Below are 18,971 nucleotides of genomic sequence, written 5' to 3'. Positions count from 1 at the left end.
CCTTTTTCACCTATGGAATAACTCACAATTTAGAAAACGATATTAAGAAGTTTTAAGATACCACAACCCAAGTAATTCGATTGTGGATGACAGTCTTTCGTAGAAGTTTCTACGCAATCAATGGTGGAGGGTACATAAGGTTCGGCCTGGCCGAAATTACGGCCGTATACACTTGGTATTTCTTCAATTTGTTTTTAATTTGTATAAAACAAAAATTCATGAAATGGTTGAATTAGTATAACCTAAATTTATCATTTCCCAATCGACTAAAATGCATTTAAAATCGAAAATCATTTTGACGAAGGATGCCCGTCCATGGTTAATTTAATTTATTTTAATATAGTTTGTAAAGTGACAAATTACCTTAGTATGAATGAAGTTTAATCGCCTCTAATTTATAACTGTTTTAAATTTTATTTCCGATACTAAGTAAAACACAACGTAGCACCAGTCTACAGAATACAGACGATAATTTAATTTAACATTTGGGAGCTGAAAAAAAATTCTAAGGTTTATGATAGAAAAGCAAGAAAATGAAACAAGAAAAAAATATACGCTTAAATCCAGTATATGTTGCAAAGTCTCTTGTAGAGTTTTAATAAAGTTTTGTTTTTATTTTAGCCCTTTTTGGGCATTAGGGGGTTAATGTAATTTCATCCTTATATGAAACCAAATCTTACAAAATGACTTACAGACACCAGGTCTTCATAAATATAGTTGTAAAAAAGGCCAAAGCGTCCATGTCTTTAAATTACAGATGGGTACTAGGGTTTCTCTAATACAAAGATTTTTACTTGACCAAAATTAACAAACTTTACACTGAAGGAAGCAAGACAGAAATTAATTTTACAAAGTTGATTTTACAGCAGGCTATTCGCTGACATCTTAATATAAAATATGGTTTACATTAAATTTATCACAAAATATGCATATTTGATATGTGTTGTTGGTACAACATATCAAAATCAAAAAAATAACAAACAATGTTATGATGAGTACCATAACCATAGACCTTATAATACATAGATGATCCACTATTCTCTTTAAAAAATGTGTCAGTTCCAAAAATTAATTTTCTGACATTTCGTTTTGATTTTTTCTTAAAGAGTCAGTCCCAAACATTAATTTTCGCACATTTGCTTTTCTGCTGCTCGTAAAGAGCAATGCTGCTCAAAATTTAATTTCGCGGGGTTGGTCACAATTTTTTGTTCAAATATGAACTTTTAATATATTAATTTATTTATAAATCCTCTGTTGTATCATAAACGTTCTAGTTTTATGTAAAATTGGCAAACTACAAAAAGGAAAACGAAAGAGATTGTGCTCTTATTTTTCTCGTTTATTCTTAATTTGCGGAACTGTCAAACATAGTTTGACACCCTTGGCTCATCTATGTATTATAAGGTCTATGACCATAACCATGTTACACATAATAAACAAAGCGAACCGTTATTGTGGTGAGAATAACATGGAAATATGTGTCTCAATAAAAAATGTCTCTCAAGAAAAATTGAGATATGTAAAGTTATCATTGTATTTAGAGATATCGAGAACAATGATATTAACATTTATTTGGAACACCTTAACATAGGTAAACATGAGAAATAACATAAATACAAAATAACGTTTCATGAGAAGCTTAACATAATTACAGGGTTATTTCGTACTGGATGCGACATTTGTATGAGCTATCCAAAATTAGCGCGTTGTGCGGGTGTTCTACCCATAACATGTCATTAGCAGTGTTGCCAACTATTGAGGAACAGAAATGGTTAACCCTCTAAGCCCCATTTTTTTTTGCCAGCTGATTAAATTTTCAATGTTAACGACACGAAAGCAAGAAAACTAAACAAGAAAAATTTATACGGTAAAATTCAGTATATGCTGCAAAGCCTCTTGCATAGTTTTAACTAAGTTTTCTTTTTATTTTACCCACTTTTGTTGTCTTAAGGTGGGTTTTACTAAAAGCTTCCTTATTAAATGAAGACTGCCTAAAGGCGGGCTTGGGCACTAGTTAAACAAACGCTAAATTGAGGATATTTTTATTGGAAAAAAATTATTTGTTTGCAGATAAATTTTATTAGATTTTTTTGGAAATTTTCCACATCCCAATGAAATTTTAATTTTTTAAGTATGTCGCAAACATTTTATGAACTAAACAGACTTATAAGTTCAATACACATGAACATTTTCGTACGTTTCCCAAAAATAGTCAGAATGAATTACAATATGGTTAAAATGATTTTTTCTTTACTTTTAGTTCATTTTTCATCTATGAGATTTCGTGAGTTGTATTTAAAAAATACATTAGGACATTAAATTTTCCCATTATATAGGAAAAATAAACTACCCCGGACGATAATTAAACTATATTGCATACCATTTTTTGAGATTTCCATATTGCATTGTTAAAATAAGGAGCTTAACTGAAATATTTGGATTAATATATATCATTTACGAAATTCTTCTTTCTCACAAAACTAAAAGACATAAATTAAAAAAAATTATTACCACTTTAACCCCGATGTAGTTCAACCTTACTAACAGGTTGGCTGATAAGTCCCCCGTCTGACACATAGATGGCGTCGCTAGTATTAAATGAATATTATTTTTATATAGTACCAAACTTCAAATGATTCGTGTCAAAATTTGATGTCTGTAAGTCAATTAGTTTGTGAGATAGAGCGACTTTTGTGAAGCAACTTTTGTTATGGTGAAAAAAAGGAATTTCTGTTTTGATAAAATACTGTTTTCTGAAGGGGAAAAATACGGTGGAAGCAAAAACTTGGCTTGATAATGATTTTCCGAAATCTGTCCCAGGGAAATCAACAATAATTGATTGGTATGCAAAATTCAAGCATGGTGAAATGAGCACGGAGGACGGTGAACGCAGTGGACGCCCGAAATAGGCGGTTACCGACGAAAACATCAAAAAAATCCACAAAATGATTTTGAATGACCGTAAAATGAAGTTGATCGAGATAGCAGAGGCCTTAAAGATATCAAAGGAACGTGTTGGTCATATCATTCATCAATATTTGGATATGCGGAAGCTCTGTGCAAAGTGGGTGCCGCGGGAGCTCACATTTGACCAAAAACAACAACGTGTTGATGATTCTGAGCGGTGTTTGCAGCTGTTAACTCGTAATACACCCGAGTTTTTCCGTCGATATGTGTTACAATGGATGAAACATGGCTCCATCACTACACTCCGGAGTCCAATCGACAGTCGGCTGAGTGGATAGCGACCAGTGAACCGTCTCCGAAGCGTGGAAGACTAAAAAGTCCGCTGGCAAAGTAATGGCCTCTGTTTTGTTTTGGATGCGCATGGAATAATTTTTATCGATTATATTGAGAAGGGAAAAACCATCAACAGTGACTATTATATGGCGTTATTGGAGCGTTTGAAGGTCGAAATCGCGGCTAAACGGTCCCATATGAAGAAGAAAAAAGTCTTGTTCAACCAAGACAACGCACCTTGCCACAAGTCATTGAGAACGATGGCAAAAATTCATGAATTGGGCTTCGAATTGCTTCCCCACCCACCGAATTCTCCAGATCTGGCCCCCAGCGATTTTTTCTTGTTCTCAGACCTCTAAAGGATGCTCGCAGGGAAAAAATTTGGCTGCAATGAAGAGTTGATCGTCGAAACTGAGGCCTATTTTGAAGCAAAACCGAAGGAGTTCTACCAAAATGGTATAAAAAAAAATTGGAAGGTCGTTATAATCGTTGTATCGCTCTTGAAGGGAACTATATTGAATAATAAAAACGAATTTTGACAAAAAAAAAATGTGTTCTTTGTTAGACCGGGGACTTATCAGCCAACCTGTTATTTTTGAGAAGTCCCGATCAAATTTCTTCTGCTTTATTTAGTTTTGATTGAACTTGAATTCATACGGTCATTGAAATTTATACCAACGTTTATTTGGAAATTTAAAAAAGAAAATTATATAAAAATTAACTTAAACAAAAAAACACGTTTGCATAAAGTTCATTTTAGCATTAATTTAATAACCGTCTTTTTTCTGTGCACCAGTCTTCAGCACTATCGCTGTTTATTGTCGTGAGAATAACATGCAAATATGTCTCTCAATGTGAGAGAAGAATTGAGGTGCACAAACTTATCATTGTATTCAGGGATATCGAGAGCAATGATAGTAACATTTATTTGGATCACCTTAACATAGGTAAAAATAGCATAAATGAGAATAACATAAATACAAAATAACATTTATTGAGATGTTTAATATGATAACAGGGTTATTTTCTTTTAGTATTGAATGCAACAATTGTATGAGCTATCCAGAATCATCGTTGTACTGGTGTTCTACCCAGAACATATCACCAACAGTGTTGCCAAGTATTGAGGACTAAATATATTCAGATCAAACGAAATTTGTAGCAGAGAAGGAGCTAAATTTATTTAAAAAAATAGAACGATGAAATTATTTAATTAATTTATTAAAATTGACAAAAAGATGCTATCGAATTTGCCAAACATTTTTCCTATAAATCTTTTTTTTTTTATTTAATCATTTTTGTTTTTTATTTATGAACTATTTTTTCACTAGATCCCTGTCACCTCCTCCATTAAAAAATAGTTTATTTATTTTAGAGTAATTATCTTTAAAACCCTTTTTTTATGGACTGACCATTCACATTTTTTTAACAATCCATAATTATGTATATATTTTTCTATATATATATATGTGTGTGTTTTTTTTTTTTCTTCTTCGAAGATTTCCTCTTAGTAAATTTGTGTAATTATATATATGTAGATGAATATAACAATTACTCAAAAGGTATTGGAGCATGAGAAATAGTTTAGCCAAAGTAAAACAATCCATAAACTAGACAAAATATCCAAAATCATTTGTTTTATTTGAAATCATGGGGTTTCCCCATACATTGTTAATATATGGATAATTTAGTAATTGCGCGATCACATTCCATATATGCAAAATTCACTCACTTATCCACTTCATTAACACTAACCATTTATAGTGGGATGGAGGAATTTTTTTTTTTCAGTTAAGTTGGTTGGTCATCAATTTCATTCATAACCAAAAAATCTTAGAGTGAATGTCGAAAAAATGGTGAAAATAAATAGTAGCACTAAGCTATATTAAATACTGCCGTGGGGGAAATAAGAGCAGTATATTGAATAAAATAAAATAAAAATAATAAATTAAAACTACTATAAAATTGTATTATCTGCGGCAAATTTTTTTCCTACATATATATAAATTGTAAAAGATTATCTTATTAAATAATTGAAGAAAATAAATTATGTGTCAAAGACATTTATTTTGTATGGACATTTTCGACAATTGTGAATGGTTGCTACTGCATCAGGACCCTAAAAGTTGTTTCAAGCGCATGATAGATAGATAAATAATTTCATCTATTGACAAACTTATGGATTTATTTTTAACCTAATATATGTTAAATTCTCAAATAGTTAAAGAACACAAATTAAATGGAAAACAAACTTAATTATTAATTATTGTAAATAATGATTTTGTTACTTTCCTTATCAGTCAATGACCCAATTTAATCACCTAAATATTGACTCATCTGTGTGATTCATAAAAATTTAATTAATATACGCAATGATCTTATATTCAGTTTGATATATGTATGGCACGTACTTATGTAGCAAACTTTCTTTCATGGTAAGATTTGATTCTTGTGTGTGTTTTTTTATTCACAGTTTGACACCAAATCAAACATGAAGAAATTAAAAACAAATCAAATTCCATAACAAAATAAATGCAGAGGAAAATCAATTTAATCCATAGCATAAAAAATACGCATGTCTTATGAATGTTAGATTAAATGGGGGAAAAAAGGCTATCCAGCTCGCGTTCAGCCATTGACGTATAATCGGAAACGTAATGGAAAAAAAAATTGAAAAGTAATAAAAATAACTAATGGCCACATGTCTTCCCAATCCAAATTGAAAATCTAAACAAATCTAAAATCTTTATGACCATGCAGAGTCAATACTCAATAGTAGCGCTGGGTACATTCAATAAGAGGCGAAATTTTACTCTATCAATTGGTCGTTATCTATCCAATGAATGAGGTGCTAAATTTTTGAAATTTTTTATTGAACTATTTTATAAAAATAATTGTCTCTTTATATTCCCATATAAATTAATATAATAAATTTGATTGCTTTTGAGTATATTTACAGTAAAATTAATTTATAAATTTAGGGTTGAACTATTTCGCTTTGAATGGAAAAACAAATTAATTCAATTTTATTTCTATAGGGAATTTTGTCAAAATTGTATTCGTAGACAAAATTTTGTCAAGATTTTATTTCTATAGAAAATTTCGTCAAAATTTTATTCCCAGAGAAAATGTTGGCAATATTTTATTTCTATAAAAATTTTTGTCAAAATTTTATTTCTGTAGAAAATTGTGTAAAAATTTTATATCTATAGAAAATGTTGTCAAAATTTGTACAAAAAAAATTCATTTCAATAATTTTTTTATAGGAAATTTCATAATTTTTTTTCTACAGAAATTTTTGTGATCATTTTATTTCAATAAACAACAATAACATTTTAATTCTATTTATTTCTATAGAAAATTTTGTCAAAATTTAATTTCTATAGAAAATGTTGGCAATATTGTATTTCTATAAAAATTTTGTCAAAACTTGTTTTCTATAGAAAATGTTGACAAAATTTGTTATATAAAAAGTTTTGTCATAATTTTATTTCTATAGAAAATTTTATGAAAACTTTATTTCTATAGAAAATTTTATGAAAATTTTATTTCTATAGGAAATTTTGTGAAAATTTTAATTCTATAGAAAATTTGGTCAAAATTTTATTTCTATAGAAAATTTTGTCAAAATTTTATTTCCATAGAAAATTTAGTCAAAATTTTATTTCTATAGAACATTTTATGAAAACTTTATTTCTATAGAAACTTTTGTTAAAATTTTATTTCTATAGAAAATGTTGTCAAAATTTTATTTCTATAGAAAATTTTGTCAAAATTTTATTTCTATAGAAAATTTTGTCAACATTTTATTTTTGTAGAAAATTTTGTCAATTTTTTATTTCTATAGAAAATGTTGGCACAGTTTTATTTCTATGGAAAATTTTATTCCTAGAGAAAAATTTGTCAAAATTTTATTTCTATAGAAAATTTTGTCAAAATTTTATTTCTATAGATAATTTTCTCAAAATTTTATTTCTATAGATAATTTTGTCAAATTTTTTCTATAGAAAATGTTTGCAAAATTTTATTTCTATAGAAAATGTTTGCAAAATTTTATGTCTATAGAAAATTTTGTCAAAATTTTATTCCTAGAGAAAAATTTGTCAAAATTTTATTTCATTCGTTTTGTTTTGTTTTGTTATTGTTGGTTTTGTTCTTTAAGCATTGTTGTTTTTTTTTGCAAGATGGTTGGACGGACGCAATTTCGCAATCAGCATCTTGCATTTTCCTGCAAGTAGAGGATACTGATGAGGAATGTGGTAATTCCGAAACGTGCGTCCATCCAACCATCTTGCAGTCTATAGGGCTTTGCCCAAATAAATTTGACAAACATTCTTTTCCTCGGTTGGTTAAGATACACTTGTAGTTTAGTCAATGTATGGTTTTAAGCTGAAATAAAAAAAAAAAAAATATTTCTATAGAAAATTTTGTCAAAATTTTATTTCTATAGATAATTTCCTCAAAATTATATTTCTATAGATAATTTTGTCAAATTTTTATTTCTATAGATAATTTTGTCAAATTTTTATTTCTATAGAAAATTTTGTCATAATTTTATATCCATAGAAAATTTTATGAAAATTTTATTTCTATAGAAAATTATGTTAAAGTATTATTTCCATAGAAAATTTTGTCAAAATGTTATTCCTATAGAAAATTTTGTCAAAATTTTATTTCTCTAGAAAATTTTGTCAAAATTTTGTTTCTCTAGAAAATTTTGTCAACATTTTATTTCTATAGACAATGTAGGCAAAATTTTATTTCTATAGAAAATTTTGTCAAAATTTTATTCCTAGAGAAAAATTTGTCAAAATTTTATTTCTATAGAAAATTTTGTCAAAATTTAATTTCTGTAGAAAATTTTGTCAAAATTTTATTTTTGTAGAAAATGTTGTCAAAATTTTATTTCTATAGAAAATTTTGTCAAAACTTTATTTCTATAGAAAATTTTGTCAAATTTTTATTTCTCTATAGAAAATTTTGTCAAAACTTTATTTCTATAGAAAATTTTGTCAAATTTTTATTTCTATAGATAATTTTGTCAAAATTTTTTTCTATAGAAAATGTTGTCAAAATTTTATTTCGATAGACAATTTTCTCAAAAATTTATTTCTATAGATAATTTTCTCAAAATTTTATTTCTATAGAAAATTTTGTCAAAATTTTATATCTATAGAAAATATATGAAGCACCTCTGAGGCGGAGTGGACTATGTTGCAAAATCTACGAAAACATCAAAAATTCTATCAATATACCAAACAGTAAAAAAATCTACCATTTTTGGTAGAATTCTATCAACTGTGGTAACCGTGAGTGTAGACCAACAACAGTACTGTTAATTTTACTTGATTCAATTAGAACTTTCTTGCTCAATGTTTTTAACTCTGATTTTTTTTAACATTTATGTAATTTACGTAAGATTTATTACAAGACCTGCCTATATCTATAACTTAAAAAATATCAATATCCAAAACAATCAATGTTATCTTGATCATAATGTTAGTCAATAAAAGTTTACAATATCAGCGAATATTGCAAATAGAATATGGCATGTAAATAATATGAGATATCTCTCAGAATCTCTCAATAAGTTTGAGATAACCAATGTTTTAAATTGAAAGAGAGAGAGAGAGGGAGAAATGATAATGGCATTTAAGATATATGATATTAACCTTTAACTGGGTACGTGGTGGTAAAATTTACCGCCTCGAACACTCGTTTACATATATTTTAAAAAAGACGTGTGAAATAAAGTATATGTTAATCATTGAAAGAACATATAATATTTCGAAATATTGTTTTATTTTCGTTAAATACAATGTTTACTAATCAACAAATATAATAATGATACAAAAAAACCATTTTTTTACAGAAAAAATATTAATGTAAAAGAGGGGGTAAAATTTACCACACGTCGCAAATTACGCAAAAAAATTTCACCTCACCGGTTAAAGGTTAACATACACCTGAAAGGTATAGATTTATCACAAATTAACAGTAATGTTGTTTGTCAACAGTGTATATTCATTAAATCAATTGCGCTTGCGATTTACTCAATTTACTGTTGGATAAGGTGAAAAATATCAATAACCTACTTGTTATGTTGATTATTATGTTAGTCAATACAAGTTTAGAATCCCAGCGAATTTCAGTGAGAATATGGCATGCAAATATGAAAGGATGTCTCTCATTGTGAGAGTAAACTTGAGATTCACAATGAACTACTAAAATTAACAGTAATGTTGTTTGTCTACAGTGTCCATACATTTAATCAATTGTGCTTACGATGTACTGCATTTACCGTAAGAGAAGGAGAATTACAGAACAAATCAAACAATTTCCATTTAAAAGTACTGATTGTGCAGAATTTGATATTCTTTTAGATATTTGCTGTTTTTTATACATGAAAGAACATAAATTAAAGGCAAAATAAAAATTATTTAAAGGCGTCATCTAAGGTGGACAGACAAACTACAGCTCTATTAATTGAGTTGATATGTCTTATAGCTCTCTTGATCTATTTAACATATGTTAACATTAGAAATAACATAAATACGCAATAACAATTGTTTAACATGAAATATAAAACATGATAAAGATTTAGGTTTTCATTAGCATTGCTACACTAGAAAATTAGTTTAATTAAGTTTAAGTTAATTAAATTAATTTTGATTTTATTTCGTTCAAAATTATTCCAACGATTTAGTAATACGGACGGACACGTTTTTTTTGATCTATTCAGAAAATTATGAACAATATCTTTGGACTTTATTACACTTTTCCATTTAAATATTAGGCATTTACTATATCAATGACATTAACTTAAGAGGCATTTGATGGAAAGTGCTATCCATGCACTTTTGTTCATCCTTATTTTGTTGGGTTTATGGGAATGTGTTGACCCCTTTTAGTTAAGTTTCGGTCCCCTCTGTGTATGTCCGTTCTCTAAGAATGTAGTCCATATACCCCCCTTTGTTTTGAGAATTTTGTTGCTATTTTCTTTGGCATTTCCATAGTGTCGAGTGTTTTTGTTTTCATTTCAATGAAGGCTCCGCAGTGGTTCTTTTTTCAAATTGTGCTTCGTTTAAGAGCTTCGTTTTTTTGTTTTTGATTATTCAGCTCAGGTGAACAACACAACATTTCAGAACGTATTTGGGTTACAATTTCATTTCAATTCATTTTTTTGTTTTGTTCAAAGACTACTAAAATTTTCCCCCACTTTTACAGCAACATGCTTTCTCATCAGTCATCAAAAGCTGTGCCAATGTATGGGCAAAAATCAGAACATGACTATCAAAGACATTTCTGGTTGAAAATTAATATGGGTAGTAGGTTTAGTAGACATTTGTTTGTTGTTTTTTTTTCCATTTGGTATTTTTCTGTTCACACCAAACAGTGACAGGTGATTTGGGGTTTATATTGCTCATATGGCCTCGTCTCGTGTTGTTGGCAACAACATAGTGGTTAGGTTACGGTCAGAATGTGTTTAGAATTTTCAAAAACACAGTCTGTCAACAAAAATTTCATATACATTTATTACTTGCACTCTTTACCTTGTTTATTTTTTTTTAAGAAAGAGAAATTGATTCTTCATGCCTATGGAATAACAATTAATTTTGCAGTCGATAATAAAATAAATTTGTGAAAACAATTTATAATTTTTTTAAATAAAATAAATGACGTTTAGCCGTAGGAAAAATATTGGAGGTTTTTTAATAGGCCTTTAAAAAACTCTCTTCAAACATATACGCATAAGTTTCACTTCACACTTAAAACTTTGCTCTTCGTAAGGCCATAGAGAGGCTATTTCCTTATAGGGCATATCCTTGAACAGGGCTTCCATTTAATAGAAAGTCTTACCAAACGCTTATCAAAATATATTAATTTTAAATGAAAATGCCTACATCCCAGTTTAATTTATCTTCCCTCTATGCTGTTGTGTATAAAATTATTTTTTCTGTGATATAAGAAAAACTTTCTAATTGGACAATCATCAGTATGTCCATTCTAAATAACAGTAACAAAAGAAAACCCTATTGGGCATTCACATTAAATACCAAAATACAAAAACTTTTTTTTTTATAACTCAATAAATCTTTTCTCCCAAAAAAATTGACCATGTCAAAAAAAAACCAAATGGGCTTTAGAAAGAGAAAGAGAAAGAAAAAAAAAAGAAGTGTTAACTTAGTGTAACACTTTCATTGTTGTTTAGACAAAATTTGGACACAACAATCATAAATTGGTCATTATTGTTAGAGTTTTAAAGAGGGTGAAAAAGTATGGAAAGGTGAGCTTCAACCATTATTATTGGAAAAATCAATGCTTCATTGATAGATTATAATGGAAGGTAAGCCATCAAAAATGGCAATTGTTTTAGAGCCCTTTTGGGTGATTGAATGCCATATATTTCAATAAAAAGTAATTAAAAGCTATGCTTGAAACGCTAGTTAAAGATAAAAGTTTGCAATAATCCAAAATAATAACCTATAAGATTAAGACTATATGTGTTAGTTATTGTACTAAAGAATAGCCCCTTATGATTGCACTAAATATTGAATCTCTTTGTGTTGCTCATTGGTGAAGAAGGGACAAGAGAAAACAATAGATTTTCTCACAGAATTGTATGGGTAACAGATAAACATTGCAACAAACATAGCAATAACAAAGAGCTTTAATGTTATCATTAATTACTCAAGATGTTACAACAATGTTGCTAGCATGTTAGAGAGCATAATCACACATACACCTCTGAGTATTGTAAATATACACTCAGAGAGTAATATCTATAGCGCAAAGGGAGAATTTCACCTAATATTTTTCTATAATGGAATATGGTGTCAAAATTTAGAATTTTTAAAATAATATTTTGTTATTTTTATAGAAAAATTTGTCAAACTATTATTTCTATAGAAAATTTTGTCTACATTTTATTTCTATAGAAAATTTTATCAACATTTTATTTCTATAGAAAATTTTGTCAACATTTTATTTCTATAGACAATTTTGTCTACATTTTTTTCTATAGAAAATTTTGTCAAAATTTTATTTCTATAGAAAATTTTTTAAAAATTTTATTTCTATAGAAAATTTTGTCAAAATTTTATTTCTATAGAAAATTTTTTAAAAATTTTATTTCTATAGAAAATTTTGTAAAAATTTTATTTCTATAGAAAATTTTGTCAAAATTTTATTTATATAGAAAATTTTGGCAACATTTTATTTCTATAGAAAATTTTGGCAAAATTTTATTTCTATAGAAAATTTTGTAAAAATTTTATTTCTATAGAAAATTTTGTCAAAATATTATTTCTATAGAAAACTTTTTCAAAATTTTATTTCTATAGAAAATTTTGGCAAAATTTTATTTCTAAAGAAAATTCTGGCAAAATTATATAAAAATTTTTGGCAAAATTATATAAAAAATTTTGGCAAAATTTTATTTCTATAGAAAATATTGGCAAATTTTTATTTCTATAGAAAATTTTTTTTCTATAGAAAATTTTTACAAAATTTCATTTCTGTAGACAATTTAGGAAAATTTTATTTCTATAGAAAATTTAGGAAAATTTTATTTCTATAGAAAACTTTGTCAAAATTTTATTTTTATAGAAAATTTTGTCAAAATTTTATTTCTATAGAAAATTTTGTCAAAATTTTATTTCTATAGAAAATTTTGGCAACATTTTATTTCTATAGAAAATTTTGGCAAAATTTTATTTCTATAGAAAATTTTGTTAAAATTATGCAAATTTTTTTCGTTCTGTAGAAAATTATATAGAAAATAGAAAATTTTCTCACAATTTTATTTCTATAGAAATTTTTCTCACAATTTTATTTCTATAGAAAATTTTATCAAAATTTTATTTCTATAGAAAATTTTGTCAAAATTTTATTTCTATAGAAAATTTTGGCAAAATTTTATTTCTAAAGAAAATTCTGGCAAAATTATATAAAAATTTTTGGCAAAATTTTATTTCTATAGAAAATTTTTTTTCTATAGAAAATTTTTACAAAATTTCATTTCTGTAAACAATTTAGGAAAATTTTATTTCTATAGAAAATTTAGGAAAATTTTATTTCTATAGAAAACTTTGTCAAAATTTTATTTTTATAGAAAATTTTGTCAAAATTTTATTTCTATAGAAAATTTTGTCAAAATTTTATTTCTATAGAAAATTTTGGCAACATTTTATTTCTATAGAAAATTTTGGCAAAATTTTATTTCTATAGAAAATTTTGTTAAAATTATGCAAATTTTTTTCGTTCTGTAGAAAATTATATAGAAAATAGAAAATTTTCTCACAATTTTATTTCTATAGAAAATTTTCTCACAATTTTATTTCTATAGAAAATTTTATCAAAATTTTATTTCTATAGAAAATTTTGTCAAAATTTTATTTCTATAGAAAATTTTGGCAAAATGTTATTTCTAAAGAAAATTCTGGCAAAATTATATAAAAATTTTTGGCAAAATTATATAAAAACTTTTGGCAAAATTACCCAGCAAAAAAAGAGCTTCCAAAAAAGTAGTTTGGATCCCCAATCTGTGATCCGGAAGTAGTGCAAACTTGGATCATCTCCAATGAATTTTACATGGGCTTGTCATAGGACGGAAGTACTCCCTTTTTTGATCCTTTGCATTGCTTTAGAAGTTGTGCCCTGCAAGTTAATTTGAATGAAGAAATTTAAAAAGCGAAAAAAAACAATTTTTTCAACCAATTTCACTTTTTTTTTCATCCATATGTTTTATTACACAATTATTTTCCTATTATCTAATTTTTACAATTTGAAAAACTTTTTCGCTCCGCCCAGGGATTGAACCTGGGTTTGCTGGCACCATAACAGAACGCCTTAGCACACTCAGCCACAAACGCCATTGAACATAAAGCGTCGAAAGGTCAATTCAAATGTTTGTGATATAATCGTAATACGAAACCAAGGAATAACATTATAATTGCTTCTCGAGATGTGCTTTATTAGTATGAACGAAAAAATAAGAAACGCAGGTTCAAATCTCACCAGCAATTTTTTTTTATCAAATATTTTTCTTAAAAATTATTTTTTATGTCATGAATTGTTTTTATTTTTTATTTTCGGCATATATCTTCGTATAAATATATTTTTTCCATTAAAAATCAACAAAAAAAATTAAAAATTCTCGTAATTTGCAAAACGTTCTCAAAAGAACTTCCATGGAAGCGAAAAACTCAAGCGGCATAGGTTCAAATCCCAGCGGGGATGATTTTTTTTACTCTTTTATTAATTTTCAATTTTTTTTTTAAGTTTTTTTTATTAGTTTTCTATTTTTTTGTAAAATTTAATTGTCCAAAATTTGCACTTAAAATAACCTGATTGCGTTCTTTCTAATACTTGTCCACAAGGACTGCATCGGAAGTAGAAAAAAATCATTGGGGGATTCCAAGATGCGCTTTAGAAGAAATGTTTGTTCACTTGTCCAAAAGGACTGCATCGGAAGTGGGAAAAAATCATTGGGGGATCCCACGATGCGCTTTAGAAGAAATGTTTGTGGACTTGTCCAAAATGACTGCATCAGAAGTTGAAAAAACTCGATGGGGGATTCTGGGATGGGCTTTAAAAGAAATGTTTGTGGAACAACTTCCAATTTTTTTTTCTGGGTATATAAAAAATTTTGGCAAAATTTTATTTCTATAGAAAAATTTAGCAACATTTTAATTCTATTCTAATTTTGTCAAAATTATGCGAATTTTTTTCGTTCTATAGAAAAATTTGTCAAAATTTTAGAATTTTTTTTTTTTAGAAAATTTTCTCACAGTTTTGTTTCTATAGAAAATTTTAGCAAAATTTTATTTCTATAGAAAATTTTAGCAAGATTTTATTTCTATAGAAAATTTTAGCAAAATTTTATTTCTATAGAAAACTTTGTCAAAATTTTGTTTCTATTGAAAATTTTGACAAAATTTTTTTCTATAGAAAATTTTGGCAAAATTTTATTTTTATAGAAAATTTTTGCAAAATTTTATTTCTATAGAAAATTTTAGCAAAATTTTATTTCTATAGAAAATTTTAGCAAAATTTTATTTCTATAGAAAATTTTGTCAAAATTTTATTTCTATAGAAAATTTTGTCAAAATTTTATTTCTATAAAAATTTTAGCAAAATTTTATTTCTATAAAAAATTTTAGCAAAATTTTATTTCTATAGAAAATTTTGCCCAAATTATGTCGATTTTTTTTTCGTTCTAACATATAGAAAATTATGTCAAAACTTTTCTTTTGTATAGAAAATTTTGTCAATTTTGTTCTTGTTTCGAAAATTTTCTCTCAGTTTTATTTCTATAGAAAGTTTTATCAATATTTTGTTCCCATAGAAATTTTTGTCAAATTTTTATTTCGAAAAAAAAAATTGTCAAAATTTTTTTTGCTTTAGAAAATTTTGTCAAAGTTTTATTTCTATAGAAAAGTTTGAAAAAATTGTATTTACTCTATATAATTGTGTCACGATTTTTTTTTGCTTTCCATTTTTGTTTTCGAGTGTAACTATCTCTTTTTCTGCATTGAATAAATGGCCTATTCTCATTGAATGAGATTGAGCTAACAACAGCTCTTTACCCAATATCAGAAATAAAAACATGGGTAATGACTACACAAGAATTTGTTTTTGAATGTAGATAGTGTGAGAGAGGGAGCGTGCGGACAGGTGAGGGAAACATTAATTTCAAATCTCAATGGCCTATGGATGAGAGCTCTCATTGTGCATTGTTTTAAGGAAAAACAATGACAAAAGTCATCCTCATCATTAGACGACGAGAAGGCATTGTTGTCATCTAAGATTTTCTAGTTCGTAGTTGTACATCTGGTATGTTCCCCACCAAGCCACACAACCGCGACACAGCACAATATTTTATTGTCTCATGAGACCCATCTCACACGCCAAGTACATTTATGATGGGAATTTAGTTATAACTGTCGACTATATTTCGCTCACAGAGTCTGCTATGGTTTGCTTTAGTTGCTGGTGAATTGCAAAATGTACCTCTGGGGGCTTTTCCTCCTTGGTTGGGAACAGGTGCAGAGAATCTTTAGGAGATTAAAGGCGATAGACCGGCTGAATGGGCTAAAACACGTTTACAATTTTTTTTGCTGCACGATTTTTTGATGTCCGTCGTACTTTCCCAGTTTACCGACTACCGGTGATGTTGCACTTTTTCCTATGGCCAAATGTCTATGGTCGATAGGAAGATGTTTCTTGTTTGGTTTTGGGACTTTTCTTTTAGTCAAGCTTGCTTTTTGGAATACCGTGGATATTGTACATCTTCCTCATAAAACTTCCGCTTTCTTTTAACTCGCTCGCCTTTATGGTGGTATGTGAAACGAATTGGCCAGCAGTCACAAACACTTTCTTTTTCCTATGGCTGTCATGACGTTTCATTGCCTTTTTGATGTTCTTCATAGTATGTTTGGCCTTCGTGAGGCAAAGTTTAATTGATTTTCTTTTTCATTTCTTTCAATGTCTACCTTTTTATGGACAGGTATGGTATTTTTTTTTTATTAATTTTTTACGATGAATGTGTATGACTATGTCTATAGGCTGAACATATAACCATCCAGCCTGATTGAATATAGTTTTCTATAGGAAAACTTTAATTCAGCCTGGCTGAAAACCTTCATTCAGCCTGGCTGAATAAGGTTTCCTTTAGGAAAATTTTAATTCAGCTTGGCTGAATAAGGTTTTCTTTAGGAAAACTTTAATTCAGTCTAGCTGAATAAGGTATTCTTTAGGAAAACTTTAATTCAGTCTAGCTGAATAAGGTTTTCTTTAGGAAAACTTTAATTTAGGCTGGCTGAATAAGGTTTTCTTTAGGAAAACTTTAATTCAGTCTAGCTGAATAAGGTTTTCTACAGGAAAACTTTAATTCAGCCTGGCTGAATACGGTTTTATTTAGGAAAACTGTAATTCAACCTGGCTGCATAAGGTTTTCTTTAGGCAAACTTTACTTCAGCCTGGCTGAATAAGGTCTTCTTTAGGAAAACTTTAATTCAGCCTGGCTGAATAAGGTTTTCTTTAGGAAAACTTTAATTCAGCCTGGCTGAATAAGGTCTTCTTTAGGAAAACTTTAATTCAGCCTGGCTGAATAAGGGTTTTCTTTAGGAAAACTTTAATTCAGCCTGGCTGAATAAGGATTCCTTTAGGAAACCTGTAATTCAGCCTGGATAAATAAGGTTTCCAGTAGGAAAACTATAATTCAGCCTGGCTGAATAAGGGTTTCTTTAGGAAAACTTTAATTCAGCCTGACTGAATAAGGTTTTCTTTAGGAAAACTTGAATTCAGCCTGGCTGAATAAGGTTTTCGTTAGGTTTTCTTTGGGAAAACCTTAATTCAGCCTAGCTGAATAAGGTTGTCTTTAGGAAAACTTTAATTCAGCCTTGCTGAATAGGGGTTTCTTTAGGCAAACTTTAATTCAGCCTGGCTGAATAAGGTTTTCTTTAGGCAAACTTTAATTCAGCATGGCTAAATACGGGTTTCTTTAGCTAAAATTTAATTCAGCCTGGCTGAATAAGGTTTTCTCTAGGTAAAGTTTGATTTTCTCAATGGGAAAACGTTAGACACCCAGTATTGTGACCCAATTTGTTCACCACACTAATTAATTTATGTTTTTCCCGAGGTGTCCACAGTGACAATCGTGATGTTTTACTATGTGAAAATATATTTTAAATTTTCCACATATATTTTTGTTTTTGCAAAAAGCGTAAAATAAATTATAAGCAATATTTTATGACACATTTGCGACATCATCATAAAAATTATGATGGCCAGAAAGTTGTGACTTGAACGCTGACATTTTAGTTTTTTTTGCGTTTTGTTGGCACATGTATGACCGAGTAACATGTAGACGAGCGGGCTACTTATTGCTCTTCATAAAATATGACTTTCATTTTGTTAATTAGTTTTTATTGTGTTTTACATTTTTAGTTTATTAACTAATTATTAGCAGCCATATACATTTTTTTGTAAACAATTAAATTAACTCTATTCTTAAATTTTTCTTTGCAGGTTTGTTAATGTTTACTACCTTACTCATCATTGCCACGGTCTTCAGCATTTTTGTATTCAGATGCCAATTTGTGTCAAACAATGTTAAAAATTTCCAAAAAGAAAACTCATTTGTTAATTTGAATATTTGTAGTCAATAATTTTCCGGCGAGGATTCTCTCCTTGGAGAATACAATCCCACTCTCCCCCCCTGCGATAATTAAATTAAATTTCTCAATTCCATTGAAATTGCGTTCTAGTTTTTTTTTGCTAAAATTTCGTACATATAATTGAGATAAAAAAAGAATTTGTGGTTTGTCTTTGTTTTTAGAAAGGAATTTTGTACACAAAAAAAATTCTTTAAATACCTTATGACATATGGAGAATGACAAAATATTTACGAATATCTCCTCGTAAGATAAAACCATAAATTTATATAAATTATACAAAAATTGTGTATCTACGTAAAACCATGTGGCTGCTGTACATCGCCTTATTACTATCTTCGATACCACCACTATGACTTCATTGGCAATAAATATGGTATTCCTGAAAGATTTACGGACACGTATTAAAGGATATATTCATGTATGTATTTTTTTTCTTAATTTTTCTTTGCTATGCATATCAAAGTTTATGATAGCCTAAAATTTAAATACGAATTATTTACATAAATAACAAACATAATATTTAGTCATAATAAATTTCTATATAAATAA

At 27.9% G+C, this 18,971-nt stretch overlaps 1 protein-coding gene across 4 annotated transcripts in view; it reads left to right on the top strand.

The window, feature by feature from the left end:
- The window catches only part of Pkn (serine/threonine-protein kinase N), a 209,851-nt gene that overhangs the window by 58,739 nt on the left and 132,141 nt on the right, over positions 1-18,971 (top strand). Inside the window, exon 1 of one of the 4 annotated variants that reach the window (XM_075311990.1) lies at positions 18,600-18,840. The exons of the other annotated variants lie outside the window; for them this stretch is intronic. Coding sequence (XP_075168105.1) covers positions 18,772-18,840 — 69 coding nt within the window. The 5' untranslated portion in view covers positions 18,600-18,771. Of the gene's footprint in view, positions 1-18,599; positions 18,841-18,971 lie in introns of those variants that run through there. 4 annotated transcript variants of the gene reach the window in all.

This window comes from Haematobia irritans, chromosome 5 (assembly GCF_050003625.1).
Source record: "Haematobia irritans isolate KBUSLIRL chromosome 5, ASM5000362v1, whole genome shotgun sequence".
Lineage (NCBI taxonomy): Eukaryota > Metazoa > Arthropoda > Insecta > Diptera > Muscidae > Haematobia > Haematobia irritans.
Note: the sequence above shows the minus strand (reverse complement) of the source record. Positions and strands in the feature narration are given on the sequence as shown.